At 49.9% G+C, this 13167-nt stretch overlaps 1 protein-coding gene across 6 annotated transcripts in view; it reads left to right on the top strand.

The window, feature by feature from the left end:
- Positions 1-13167, top strand: part of IQSEC2 (IQ motif and Sec7 domain ArfGEF 2) — a 75748-nt gene that overhangs the window by 58544 nt on the left and 4037 nt on the right. For all 6 annotated transcript variants that reach the window (XM_061178021.1, XM_061178020.1, XM_061178017.1 and 3 more), the window contains 8 exons: positions 1888-2783; positions 4141-4302; positions 4758-4880; positions 5870-6036; positions 8327-8466; positions 9245-9370; positions 11230-11329; positions 11882-12043. In XM_061178021.1, the coding sequence (XP_061034004.1) occupies positions 1888-2783; positions 4141-4302; positions 4758-4880; positions 5870-6036; positions 8327-8466; positions 9245-9370; positions 11230-11329; positions 11882-12043 (1876 nt within the window). The remainder of the gene's footprint in view (positions 1-1887; positions 2784-4140; positions 4303-4757; positions 4881-5869; positions 6037-8326; positions 8467-9244; positions 9371-11229; positions 11330-11881; positions 12044-13167) is intronic.

Here is a 13167-nt window from a genome sequence, read left to right as displayed (position 1 = left end):
TAGGAAATAGCAGACACATGTGCACAGGACTGTCTCCTGAAAGAATGTGCTCAGAGCCATGAGAAGGGATCACATATAGTACCATGGGAACCCAGAGGAGGGAGAGGAAACTTCCTCCTGGGAGGACCAGGCAGGCTTCTTTGAGGAAACAGCACTGGACCTGGGCCTTAGCAGACAGTTAAGAGTCAGCAAGTTAGAGATAGTCGGGAGGGTGTTGCTTGCATAGGCATTGCATCAGCAAAAGCAGGAAAGGGTGGGAATGTAACCGGCAGTGATAGTGGTAGGAGATCACTCTAGGCTTGTGGTGTGTCAGCATAGCTGATCAGCTGCAAATCCCAGTTTTGCTATTTCCGAGCTATGTGACCTTGGGCAAACTGTTTAACCCCACTGAAACATGATCAATAAAATGGAGATAAGACCTTCTTTTTAGAGCTGTTTGGAAGGTTCAGTTCAGCTAGGTAGTATATCTGAAAGCACGTAGTACATGGTAGCTGCTAAGTACGTTAGTTTCCTTCCTAAAACCAAAGAGGTATTTGGCAGAAATTGTTGAATGAATGAAAGAAAGAAAGTTTATAAGAGAAGAAATCATTCTGCTCTAACCTCTATGATCTGGCCCTGCCATAAACCTGGGCATGCTTCCCTGGAGGTGTGTTGGGGGTGGGGGGGGGCAGGGGCGGGTAGAGGGAAGGAAAGAAGTATTAAAGGGAAGATCTAAATCAGTCATTTATTCATTCATACAACACATTTAATTGAACATCTCTTCTGTGTCAAGCAATGTGTCGAGCTGAGCTAAAAAGAGAGAAACCTGGCCTGGACCCATCCCTCAAGGGGGTAATGGAGCATTGGGCTCACAGTCTGGCCTGGGCCCAACTCTCAGTGCTATTCAAGTCTGATGGGGAAGTGTATTCATTATCTATTGCTGCGTAACAAATGACCCCAAAATTTAGTAGCTTAAAACTGAATGTAAAGACTGAGCTTAAACAACAAATAGTTTTTGAGGGCCAGGAATCTCAGAGTGGCTTGACTGGTGGTTCTGGTTCAGGGTCTCTCATGAAGCTGTGATCAAGCTGTAGGGCAGGACTGTAGTCTCTGAAGACTTGACTGGGGCTGATGCGTCTGCTTCCAAGCTCACTTTCTTGGCTGTTGGCAGGAGGATTCAGGGCCTTACCACGTGGGCCTCTCTATAGGACTGCTCACGGTGTGGCTTTCCCCAGAGTGAGGGGTATAACAGAGGGAGCACAAGTGAGCGAGAGTGCTCAGGATGGAAGCTGCAGTCTTTCATAACCTAATCTCAGAAGTGACATCCCATCACTTCTGCCGGATGCTGTCAGTCCCATAGACCAACCCTGGGACACTATGGTACACGAGGGTGTGAATACCAGGAGGCAGGGATCATTAGGGGCCAGTTCGGAGGCTGAAAACCATAGTGAGGCAGAGTTACCAGCCATGGTCCAGATTCTCGAGGCTAAATATTATGTATTTCCTAAGAGAGAACCAGACAGAGGGCTCTGGGAGCCCAGAGGCAGCTGGGATTTTGGTTTACCCTAAGGGAAGGCAGAGGCAGGAATGTGGCTTGGATCAGGGAGGAGGTGGCATTTGGCTTGGGTCTACATGGACATGAAGGAGGTATTGGGATATCTGAGAAGGGAACTTGTGGGCATTAGTTCCAGCTCCTGTGAGCTCACAGTGGCTCCCTGGGAGTTATTTTATATGCTGCAGAGAATCTGTGGAGGTCAGGGAGGGGAAACCCTTTTTTTGGCTGCCCCACCAGGAAGATTCCCCCCTTTTTCTTTCCCTCCCTCCCTCATTCCCACCCTTCCACCATCCCACCATCCCACCATCCTTCATCTTTCCTCCCTTTCCCTCCTTCCCTTTTCTCCCATACAGGTAAAGTCTCTGGCTGAATCCATTGACGAGGCCTTGAACTGCCACCCATCGGGGCCCATGTCTGAGGAGCCAGGGTCAGCCCAGCTGGAGAAGCGAGAGTCGAAGGAACAGCAAGAGGACAGCTCGGCCACATCCTTCAGTGACCTTCCCCTCTACTTGGATGACCCAGTTCCCCCACCATCCCCTGAGCGACTGCCCAGCACAGAGCCCCCACCCCAGGGCCGGCCTGAGTTCTGGGCACCCGCCCCTCTCCCACCAGTTCCTCCACCAGTGCCACCAGGGACCCGGGAAGATGGTAGCCGTGAGGAAGGCACTCGCAGGGGTCCTGGGTGCTTGGAATGCCGGGATTTCCGGCTGCGAGCTGCCCACCTTCCCCTGCTTACTATTGAGCCTCCCAGTGACAGCTCCGTGGACCTGAGTGACCGCTCAGATCGCGGCTCTGTCCACCGTCAGCTCGTGTATGAGGCTGATGGCTGCAGCCCCCATGGGACCCTGAAGCACAAGGGGCCACCAGGCAGGGCCCCGATCCCACACCGCCACTACCCAGCCCCGGAGGGCCCAGCCCCAGCCCCGCCAGGGCCCCTGCCACCAGCCCCCAACAGTGGCACTGGGCCCAGTGGTGTGGCTGGGGGTCGGAGGTTGGGGAAGTGCGAGGCAGCAGGCGAGAACTCTGATGGTGGAGATAACGAGAGCCTTGAGAGCTCCAGCAATTCCAACGAGACCATCAACTGCAGCTCTGGCTCCTCTTCGCGGGACAGCCTGAGGGAGCCTCCAGCCACCGGCCTGTGCAAGCAGACTTACCAGCGGGAGACCAGGCACAGCTGGGACTCGCCAGCCTTCAACAACGACGTGGTGCAGAGGCGGCACTACCGAATCGGCCTCAACCTCTTCAATAAGTACGTGCTCCCGTTCCCACTCCCTCGCCCCTTCCTACCATGCTGCGGACACTTTGACCCCTGGAGGCAGTGATCCTGCTGCCACCATCCTCTCATTTTGTGGATGGTGTTTCTCTTCAGCTGTTCAGGGAAAAGAATTGGCAACAGGGTGACAACAGTAGAAAGCTGCCCTCACCCCCATGAGAGGCAGTTCTGGTCCTAGTTCCGCTTCTGACTGGCTGTGTCATCTTGGGTGAGATGCTTCCCTCTCTGGGCCCTAGTTCTCTGTCTATAGGATGGATTCTGAACTTTGGGTCGCCCACCCTCCCTTTTTGGTAGGGAGGCGATGTGGTGTATGAAGAACCCTGTTCTCAGAAACGGGAGACTTGGGCCAGACTCACTGGGTAGCCCTGGGCAAGGTGTGTCCCTTCCTTGGGCTTCAGTGTTTCTATCTATTAACTAGCAGGGTGTGGATATTTGAGGTGTTGGGGGCAGGGTGCTGTGTTGGACTAGTCAGTGACCAGGACCGAGCTCTTTCTAGGTACCTGGTCTTGTGCCAGGTGCTTAGCAGTGGAATGGGAGTGTGACGTTTGATTAGAAAATAATTAGAAAACAAATGCCTTACATCTTCATAGCCTATGAGATACGGCCATCTATATTTAGTTCTCAGGATAACTCAGGAAGGTTGGTAGTCGTGTCCCTATTTTATAGAGAAGGAACTGAGGCTTGGAGAAGTAAAGGGAATTGTCCCAAGTCATGCGTAGTAAGTGATGGATCTGAGACTCCTGTGGCACCGAAGTCTTCCAAATTCTAGCCTCGTAGGACCCTAAGGCTCTGGGGTTCTGAATATGGGATAGCTCAGACCCAGATATGGCCTAGTGGAAAATAGGGAGCAGCTTGTCTATAGAAACACTCACAGAGGCTGGGTGATACCTGTCTGAGTGGGATGTGGGATGTGGACAAAGTAATCTTTTCACTTCTCTCCTACTCTGAGGGTCTGTGACTCAGGGAGGAGGACTTAGCCTGGAACTCAGGCTTTCTCCCAGGACTCCTCAGTGCCTGTGAGGAATATCAAAGGTCCTGGCACACAGCAGGCTCTCATTAGACCTTAATTTTCTTTCAATTGTAGTGTGGCTCCAGTGCAGGAGGAAGTTGGGTTGAGGATACCTTGGAATTTTGAAGCACTGTGAAATGGGAAACTGTCTTCTTCTCCTTGGTCCTCAGTTTTCTCACCTGTACCATGAAGGGAGTGGACCAAGTTATATATTCGACTTCCTTAGTTCTCTGAGGACACGGTTGGGCCCAAAATTAGTTCAAGAAATGGGACGGGGGCAGAGTTCCAGGAGGACAATCTCATCTACCTCCCCTCTTTCTGCAGGAAGCCAGAGAAGGGTATCCAGTATCTGATCGAGCGGGGCTTCCTGTCAGACACGCCGGTGGGAGTGGCTCACTTCATCCTGGAACGGAAAGGCCTGAGCCGGCAGATGATAGGGGAATTCCTAGGGAACCGGCAGAAGCAGTTCAACAGAGACGTGTTGGAGTGAGGACCCCAGGCTGGGGCAGACTGGGCCAGGGGTTCCTGGAAAAGGAGGGCAGGAGGGAGATAAACTTTGCAAAACAGGATGAATAGACCTTCCTGCTCCCATACCTCTCTGCCGCAAAGAGATCTGATCTCTCTTGGAACTAGTCCTAGAGTCTTCTGGGTGGCCCCAGGCAAGGCATGCTTGTCCTTTGGCCTGCTTTGAGCCTCAGTTTTCCCATCCCTGATATGAGTGGGTTGACGGAACAGACCGTTAGTAACCATGTGTCTGGCATGGACTTTTTGGGATGGATTCCATTTCAGACGTTCTATCCTCATAAGTACTTGCTTAGGCCACAGGTCCAGATTTTGGAAGTCTATCAGTGGGGGTGTTGGTTCATTGGAGCAGGTCAAGGTGGGTCAGAGGTTTTCTGCAGGGAAATTGAGAGTGCCACACACCCTTCTCTGCTCCTCAGCTGTGTGGTGGATGAGATGGACTTCTCCTCCATGGATTTGGATGACGCACTCCGGAAGTTCCAATCCCATATCCGGGTTCAGGGTGAGGCCCAGAAGGTGGAACGACTCATCGAAGCCTTCAGGTGTGCCCACTTCCCAATCCTGAAGCTGCCCTTCCCTACTTTGGGGGGCAGTGTAGCATGTGTCTACAAGTCACCTCTCTGAGCCTTATACTTTCTTAACCAGAAAATGGAAGTTATAAATCCTATCTTGCAAGGCAGTTGTGAGGATCAGAGGTAATGTGCCTAAAGTATCCAGCTCAGCATCTGGGACATGGGCATCCAACAAGTGACAACAGCATCAGCAACAACAGCTCGTATTCATTGAGCTGATACTGTACCCGCCAGATATTGGGTACTGAGCTGGACACTTTACATGATTATTTCAGTGAATAGTCACAACAACCTGGTGAGGTAGGTGCTTCTCTTATTATTCCCATTTTGCAGATGAGAAATAGGAAGTTTAGAGAAGGTAAGTAACTAGCCCAGAGTCATGTGGTGAATAAGCAGTGGAACCAGGATTTGAACTCGTGTGTCTAACTCCATGACCCATGCCCTTAACTATTATCTTCCTCTGTGAATGCTTCGGGGATCAGGCATCAGACCTGGGTATAAATCCTGGCTCCACCACTTTGAGGTATTTAGAGGAGAAACAGAAGAGTTACTGAGAGCTTGTTTCCCAACATGGGAGAAGGATTTGCTTTGTAGTCAGAAAGATCTGCATTTTCATCCTGGTTTCACCATTTATCAGCTCTGCTGCCTTGGGCAAGTTACCTTACCACTTTGGACCTCAGTCACTTCATCTGTAAAATGGGGCTGCTACTAGCTACCTTGCAGGACTGTGATAGGATTACATGAGATGATGTACATAAATCCCCTGGCAAAGCTCCATGAAAGGTAGCGGCTGTGATTTTTACGTGCTAGTCTTGAGGAAACTCTGAAGAAAGACGAGAGACCCAAAGGGTTTGGGAGTATGTCTTGGAGGAAGGAGTTGGTGGTGCCAGATGGGAGGATAGTGGGTAGGTGGAGATTACTGGTGCCTGACCCTGGCCCTGACCCCTCCTGTCCTGCAGCCAGCGGTACTGTGTGTGTAACCCAGCCCTCGTGCGCCAGTTCCGGAATCCAGACACCATTTTCATCCTTGCTTTTGCCATCATCCTTCTCAATACCGACATGTACAGTCCCAGCGTCAAGGCTGAACGCAAGATGAAACTAGATGACTTCATCAAGAACCTGAGAGGTGACCTCAGACCTCCCCATCAGCTTTCCCTGTCTTTTACCTGGGAAGGGAAAGTGGGCTGGGTGGCAGGGGTGGGGAAGGAAGAGGGCGATCACATCTGCTCCCTGGAAATTAACCTGAATTTCTGCCAAGGCTGGATGTGCCCACAGCATTTACTTGTTAATTCACTCAAATAGTCATTTGTCCATCCATTCATTCCCACACTGAATATTGACTGAATAGGAGGTTCTGAACAGGAGGTGCAAGCCCTGGCTCTTACGGAACTTACACTGATTCACTCACACGTCTGTTTACTCATCACTCCCTCTTTCCCTCCCTTGTTTATTTATGCCCATAAAGACTCGTTTATTTTAGGTACCCTTTCCTCCACTTTTGCATTCATTTATTCACTCCACCAACCAGCCAGGCAGTTGACACTGGGTGCCTCATGTGTCCCAGTCCCTGTGGTGGGCGCTAAGGACCGGGGAGGGGCATCTGCCACAGTCCCTGCCCTAAGAGGGCTCCCGGTTTGTGGGAGAGATACCCAGCACAAGACAGGAAGTGAACTGTGATGTCAGACAGGCCAAAAGTACAGTCAGAGCTCAGGGGAGAGAGAGCCTACCTCCAACATGCTTCCTGGAGGAAGCAGTATTTTCATTTTCAGGTGGTTCTTGAAGGCACAGATAATGTGATGGAACAGTGATAGAGGAGGCTTACCTAGCAGTAAGAATAACAAAGGCACAGAGGTAGGAAAACATAAAGTTGTTTGGAGAAAAATCAAGAGGGGGTGGACAATCCAGTTGGTAAGGTCAGTTGGAACCAGTATAAAGCAGCCTTGAGTGCCAGATGAAAGGTGTCACCTTGACCTTTTTTCTCGGTTTATTGTATCGATGTCAAGCCCTGCCTCTCACCAAAGAGCAGCCTACTAAAAATGGCACAGATGTTAGGATTATTTAAACAGAAATGAAAGAGGGAAGTATAATTGAGGGAAAACAAACAGACAAGACAAATTTGCTGACTGTCGCGGTTTGCACGATTGGGCCCTAAGCTCTCTGGCAGCTGAGGTAAAAAGGCAGTGTGATGAAGGCTGTTCCTTTAGCACCTGGTGTCCAAGGAGGAGGTGTGGCATTTCCAAAGGAGAAAACATTTTTTTTAGCAGAAGGTTTAGAGAGAAGAGTGAGTGGGTTTCGCTCAGCAGACAATCAGAAGGATGGTAGACTTAAGAGGAGGGAATTAGACAGATCAGAGGCCATCTGGAGCTGTCTCCCAGAATCCTGCCATTCGTCATTCGTTCGTTCCTTCATTCATTTCATCCATTTTCCCTTCCCCCCTCCCTGTCTCTCTCTCTATCTCTCTCTCTTTCTCTCTTTCTCTTTGTGTGTGTGTGTGTGTATATGTATGTGTGTATACATATATACATATACACACATATACATATTTTATATATGTATGTATATGTGTATATATTTCCCCCTCCAATTATTAAATAAATAAGCAAACAAACAAATGAAATAAATACCTGCTCATTCTGGAAATTTTAGAAATATAGCAAGTTATTAAAAATTTTAACCATCCAAAATTCTGCCCCCTAGAGGCAACCATGGTTGATATTTTGGTGTATTCTAGTCTTTTTTTCCTGTGCATATGTACCTTTTTATACAGTTAAGATCAGGCTGTACATGCAATTTATTATCTTGCTCTTTTCACTTAACTTGCTACAGGAATTTTCTCATGCTTTTTTGATAAACATCAAATTTTTAATAGCTGTAAGTTATTTTATGAAACAGGTATACTCAACTTTACTTAAGTATTCTTCTGCTGTTAGAACTTAGGTTGTTTCAAATTTTTCCCATAAGTTGTACTTATACATATATCTTTGCACATATTTCTGAGTAATTCCTTAGAGTAGGTTCCTAGAAGAGGAATCACTGAATACTTAAGCTTGCCAAATTGCCTTCCAAAATAGTTACGTTAGTATATCTGCCTGCTTCCCTGAACTCTTACTAACACTGGATATTATCATTTAACATTATTTTTGCTAGTTAGAAAGGCCAAAAAAAGTGTCTGATTGTTTTAGTCACACTGTACTCTGAGTTGTTTAGACAAAATCCCCACCCTGGGGAAGAAAGCAACTGACTATCTTGAAGGGCGCCTTTCTTGGCCCGATCCTGACCAAGGGACCGAGGGTGCCCACTCCCTTCAGTCTTGGCCATTGTTATGGCCCACGCTTGGGTGTGGGATGTTGTGGAGAATCCCTGCCACCCACTCCCCACATGTATACTATATATTCCTGTGTATTCCCTTCACCCAGGGGTTGACAACGGTGAAGACATCCCCCGAGACCTCCTGGTGGGTATTTACCAGCGCATCCAGGGGCGCGAGCTGCGGACCAACGACGACCACGTGTCCCAGGTGCAGGCCGTGGAGCGCATGATTGTGGGCAAGAAACCGGTAAGCACCTTGGGAGACTGCAGAAGGGACAGGGTTTGGGAGGTGAGTCCATGCCCCTCTCTGAGCCCCAGGCTCCCCTCAACTGCCGAATGGAGTGGGTGGTGATGCATTCCTCAGGGGTGGTGGGGCAGGTTGAGTGAGATGCTCTATGGGAATGCATCTGGCACATGGCAAGGCACATCATGGGTGTGTATAAACATTAGCATCCTTCACACCTCTGGTTTTGCCTGTCCATCCCAAGTGAGCAGCCAAGATAATAATTAGCTGATGACCAAAGCCAAGAACACACTCTAGTCTTTTAGTCAACAAACATTTACAGATGCCTTTCCACTGAGCCCAGCATTTCGATTGGCACTGGGAACACAGATATGAATAAGATGTGGTCTCTGTCCTTGGAAGCACTCACAGACCGGGTGGGGAGGTGTCAGACAAAGACACAATACCTTCACCTTATAGTTAGGTTAATTTAGGGGAGTACACGGGAGGGAGAGGTCATTTTCAGCCCAGGGAGATCAGGAATGGCTTCTTGGAAAAGAGAACCCTGGAACTGGGGTTTGGAGGAGGGGTGGAATGTGGCCATCGGGAGCTGGGCAAGAAAGGCATTCCAGACACAGGGAGCTGCAGGGACAAAGATAAGCCGAGGCTTAGTTGCTTAGACTCCTTGTGTCAGAGTGACAGTGATATGTACCAGAGGTGAACTTCCTCTTGCAGTTAATGTTAAGATGCCTGAAGCTGGTGGGCTGGCCTTGCGGACACCTATTTCTTCATGCCTATCTAGGTCCTGTCTCTTCCTCACCGTCGACTGGTTTGCTGCTGCCAGCTCTATGAGGTGCCAGATCCAAACCGCCCACAGAGGCTAGGGTTGCATCAGCGAGAGGTCTTCCTCTTCAACGATCTCCTTGTGGTATGAGCACTAATGGGAGAAGGAGGGAAGGTGGTGAGCTTGGACCCCGGGTCTGGTGTGAACCATATTAACATTGGTGGGTGGAGGCGTGGCAGGTAAGGAGCTCTGCCATGTGATCTGAGTGCCTCTGCCCCTCCTTTACTTCACCATTTGGAGGATCCATTTGGAGGTAGTGACAGCCACATGGGGGCAGAAAATGTGAGGACCAGGGCAGATGACAGGCGTACAATCTGGGAAGTGGTAGAAAAAGTCCCTGCCTACCTCAATAGCCCAGTGGGTTGGCTGGAGGAAGTGAACCTGTGACCCTGGGGTCAGTCTGAAGCCTTCCGGTGGTCGGGCTGCTTGAAGTGATTCTTAAAACCGAGCTCATCACCAGTGTAGACGTGTGTCTTTTAGAACTAGGACTCTTAGGACTCTGCAGGTGGGAAGGGAAGTTCAGGGTCTCCTGTCCAACCTCTTACCCCACGGAAGAGCCAGCTTCCTGCATGGCTCTCTGCTTGCATGAGTGCAGGCACAGAAGGCTGCCTTCCTCCAAGGCAGCCAGTTTCCCGTTCAGACAGCTCTGACTGCTAGAATCTGTCTCCCAGTGGGTTTCCTTCAATAATCTTCACTCAACCCTTGGGATCACAGAGAACAAGTGTTCTCCCTCTGCTCTGAGACAGCTCCTCAGGGGTTTGAGGACAGTGACCTGTCCTCCCTTGGTCTTCTCTCCTTTAGAGCAGGTCTCCCAACCTCGGCACTATTGACATTTGGGGCAGATGTGGGATACTTTGTTGTGAGAGCTGTCCTGTGCATTGTAGCATGTTTAACGGCATCCCTGGTCTCTACCTACTAGATAGCAGTAGTACTCCTCAACTAACAATGTCTCCAGACATTGATAAATGTCCTCTGGAGGGCAAAGTCACCTCTAGTTGAGAATTGCTGCTTTAGATGAAGCTCCTCCAGTGCCCTCTCTGAGCCTTTATTTCCTCCTCTGTGAAGTAGAGCTAATCCCTATCTCAGGGTTGTCATGGGGATGAAATAAGAGGTTAGATGCGGACTAGCCTAACCCAGAGGAGGGCCTGGCCCACGCAGGTATTGAGTAAATGTTTCACCATCCATCATGTGCTGACACCTGTGGGTGCCCAGCCCCATGCTAGGCACTGGGTTCCCAGAGATGAGGGAGACTCGGTCCTCGTTCTCGGGGAGCTCACAGTCTGAAGGGCTAAAAAGATGCTTCGCATAACTGTGCACTGTAACCATCCTGAAATCAAATCATGTGCTTTTAAACGCCATTTGCAGGTGGTCTGAGGTGTTTACAACCTATGTTAGCTCAGCCCAGAGTGCCCAAGTACTTGATAAAGACCTTGGGTTGTTGAGAAGGAGACTCGTTAACTCTATACATTGCTTTACTGAAGATTGCTAATGTGCCCCGGGTCTGGTCCAGGTGGACAAGATACATGAAAACCAGACTCCTCTTGGCGCTCCCAGTCCAGCAATCACACACTCAGAGCACTCTCCTAAAGCCTAGCAGTGAAAGGCACTGAACCAGCACTCTGGAAGCTCAGAAAATGGAGGGAAATCTATGTGAGGAGTTAGAACAGGCTTCCTGGTGGGAGCAGCATTCAGTTAGTTCCTGTAAAAATCGAAAGTGCCTGTTGTGCGTCATCATTACATCAGGAACTTGCATTTTTCTCCCGTCTTTCCTGTTCTGCTCCACAAGCTTCAGTTCTCCCCAGCTTGTGGGTATGTGTGTTTGTGTGTATATGTCTGTTAGTGGTGGTGGGGGAGAGGGGAGGGCAGCTGCAAGCAATAGGTGCCATGTGGAAATTCCCCACCCCAAACCCTGCCTCTTGTCTTTTTCCCCACCCCTGCCGAAGGTCACCAAAATTTTCCAGAAGAAGAAGATCTTGGTGACGTACAGCTTCCGTCAGTCCTTTCCCCTCGTGGAAATGCACATGCAGCTCTTCCAGAATTCATGTGAGTCCCTTCTTGGATCCCAGCATCCCAAGAGTCTTTGCCATGGCCCTCATGCTCATCCTTCCTCCACACCAACCTCCAGTTTTTGGACTCCTTTACAACTGGGCTAAGGTCTCCAAAGCACCTACTTGGTCCCAGGATGTAAGACAGGCCAGGGTGGAGTATGACTTGTGCCCTGGGGAGCTCATGGTCTGGCAGAGAACTGCAGCATGTATGTTTTTTGGTGGGCCAGAGAGATGGCGCTCATGGTATGCATTGAAGGACTAAGCCAGAGGAGCTTTGATGGGTGGCCTTCTGGGCAGCAGAAGCAATGTGAGTAGAGGTAGAGGCATGAGAAAAGGGGTTCTAGAGAGCAGCAAGAGTTCAGTCTGCCTTTACAACCAGGGCCGTGACTACCAGGAGTTTGGGGGCTTTGGAGCAAAGGGGAGCTGCTGCTGCTGCTCACGCAGAGAAGAGGCTGGGTCAGAGTCGGACATTAGAAAAACTTATTTCACATATGAGCCACCTTGCTTCAGTCCTGACAGAGGTGCCTGACCTCCTCCCTCCCCACAGATTACCAGTTTGGGATCAAGTTGCTGTCTGCAGTACCTGGCGGGGAGCGCAAAGTCCTCATCATCTTCAACGCCCCCAGCCTCCAGGACCGGCTGCGCTTCACATCCGACCTGCGAGAATCCATCGCTGAGGTGCAGGAGATGGAGAAATACCGCGTGGAGTGTGAGTAGCCCAGCCACGTCTCCTTCCCCATCTCCTGATACAGTGCCTTGCAAACACTAAGAATCCTGTCCTCTGAGAAGCTCAGAGTTGAGGGTTAGCTTGTCCAACCTTCCTACCCTCATTCCAGGAACCCTTCAGCCTCTGCTTGAATAGCTTCAGTGACAAGGGGCTCATTAACCTCTCAGCCTCAGATTATTATTCCAAGCCCTAATTATGAGCCAACTCTTCCTTCTATTGAAAGGCAGCAAGGAAAAGAATCAGGGTATTAGAGGTAGGACTCTAGTTTCAGATGCCAGGTATGCTACTTATTATCTGGGTAAACTGGGGCAAGGTGCCTGACTCTCTGAGCCCCAATTTCTTCATACATGAAACTGGGGTGGTGAAAGCTCCTTCGCAGAGTTGTGGAGATTCAATGAGATAAGATGGAATGTGTGTCCTACATGTTCGTAGGACATGAGTGTTGAACATCCTAGGTGTCCGACAAATGTTACCCCCCTTCCCAGCCTCTCCTTTCCTCTCCCCACATTCTAGTTCCCGAGCTGAGTCCTGGTGACCCATCCTCCCAGCCTCCAGGGGACATATCAAGTCATTTTGATCATATATGATGGAAAATAGTGATTACATCTCATTCCTCCCAATGCCCTCTAAGTTTTCTCTTCTCCAGGCTAAGCAGTCACAGTAAAGTAACATGGTGTTAAGGAGAAAGAGGCAGGCAGAGAAAGAGAGAGACAGAGACAGAGACAGAGACAGAGGCGGCAGACAGCTCCTCGGTGAGGCCTTCACAGTTCCAGGGTCTGCTGTGCTCCTCAGCAAGGCAGGGTCACTCATTCAGCTCACCAGATCCTTGAGACCCTGGGGACATTCAGAGAGAGGGTGAGCATGCCAGGATGAGGGGAGGGTGATAGACAGAAGTCTCCGTGACCTCCGCAAGGAGGCAGGAGTGTAAGGCTGAGAGTACGGGCTCTGGACTCAGGCAGACCTGCTTCCAGAATGTCGGCTCCCCCACTTCCAGCTGTATGACCCTGGGCAAGCTCTGTGACTTCTCGGATTCTCAGTTTCTTCCTCTGAAAACTGGCTACTAATACTTACCTCTGAACTGGTGTAAGGATTGAGAGAGATCGAGT

Source organism: Eubalaena glacialis, chromosome X (genome assembly GCF_028564815.1).
Source record: "Eubalaena glacialis isolate mEubGla1 chromosome X, mEubGla1.1.hap2.+ XY, whole genome shotgun sequence".
Classification (NCBI taxonomy): Eukaryota; Metazoa; Chordata; class Mammalia; order Artiodactyla; family Balaenidae; genus Eubalaena; species Eubalaena glacialis.
The sequence above is the reverse complement of the archived record's forward strand: the minus strand, read 5'-3'. Positions and strand labels throughout refer to the sequence as shown.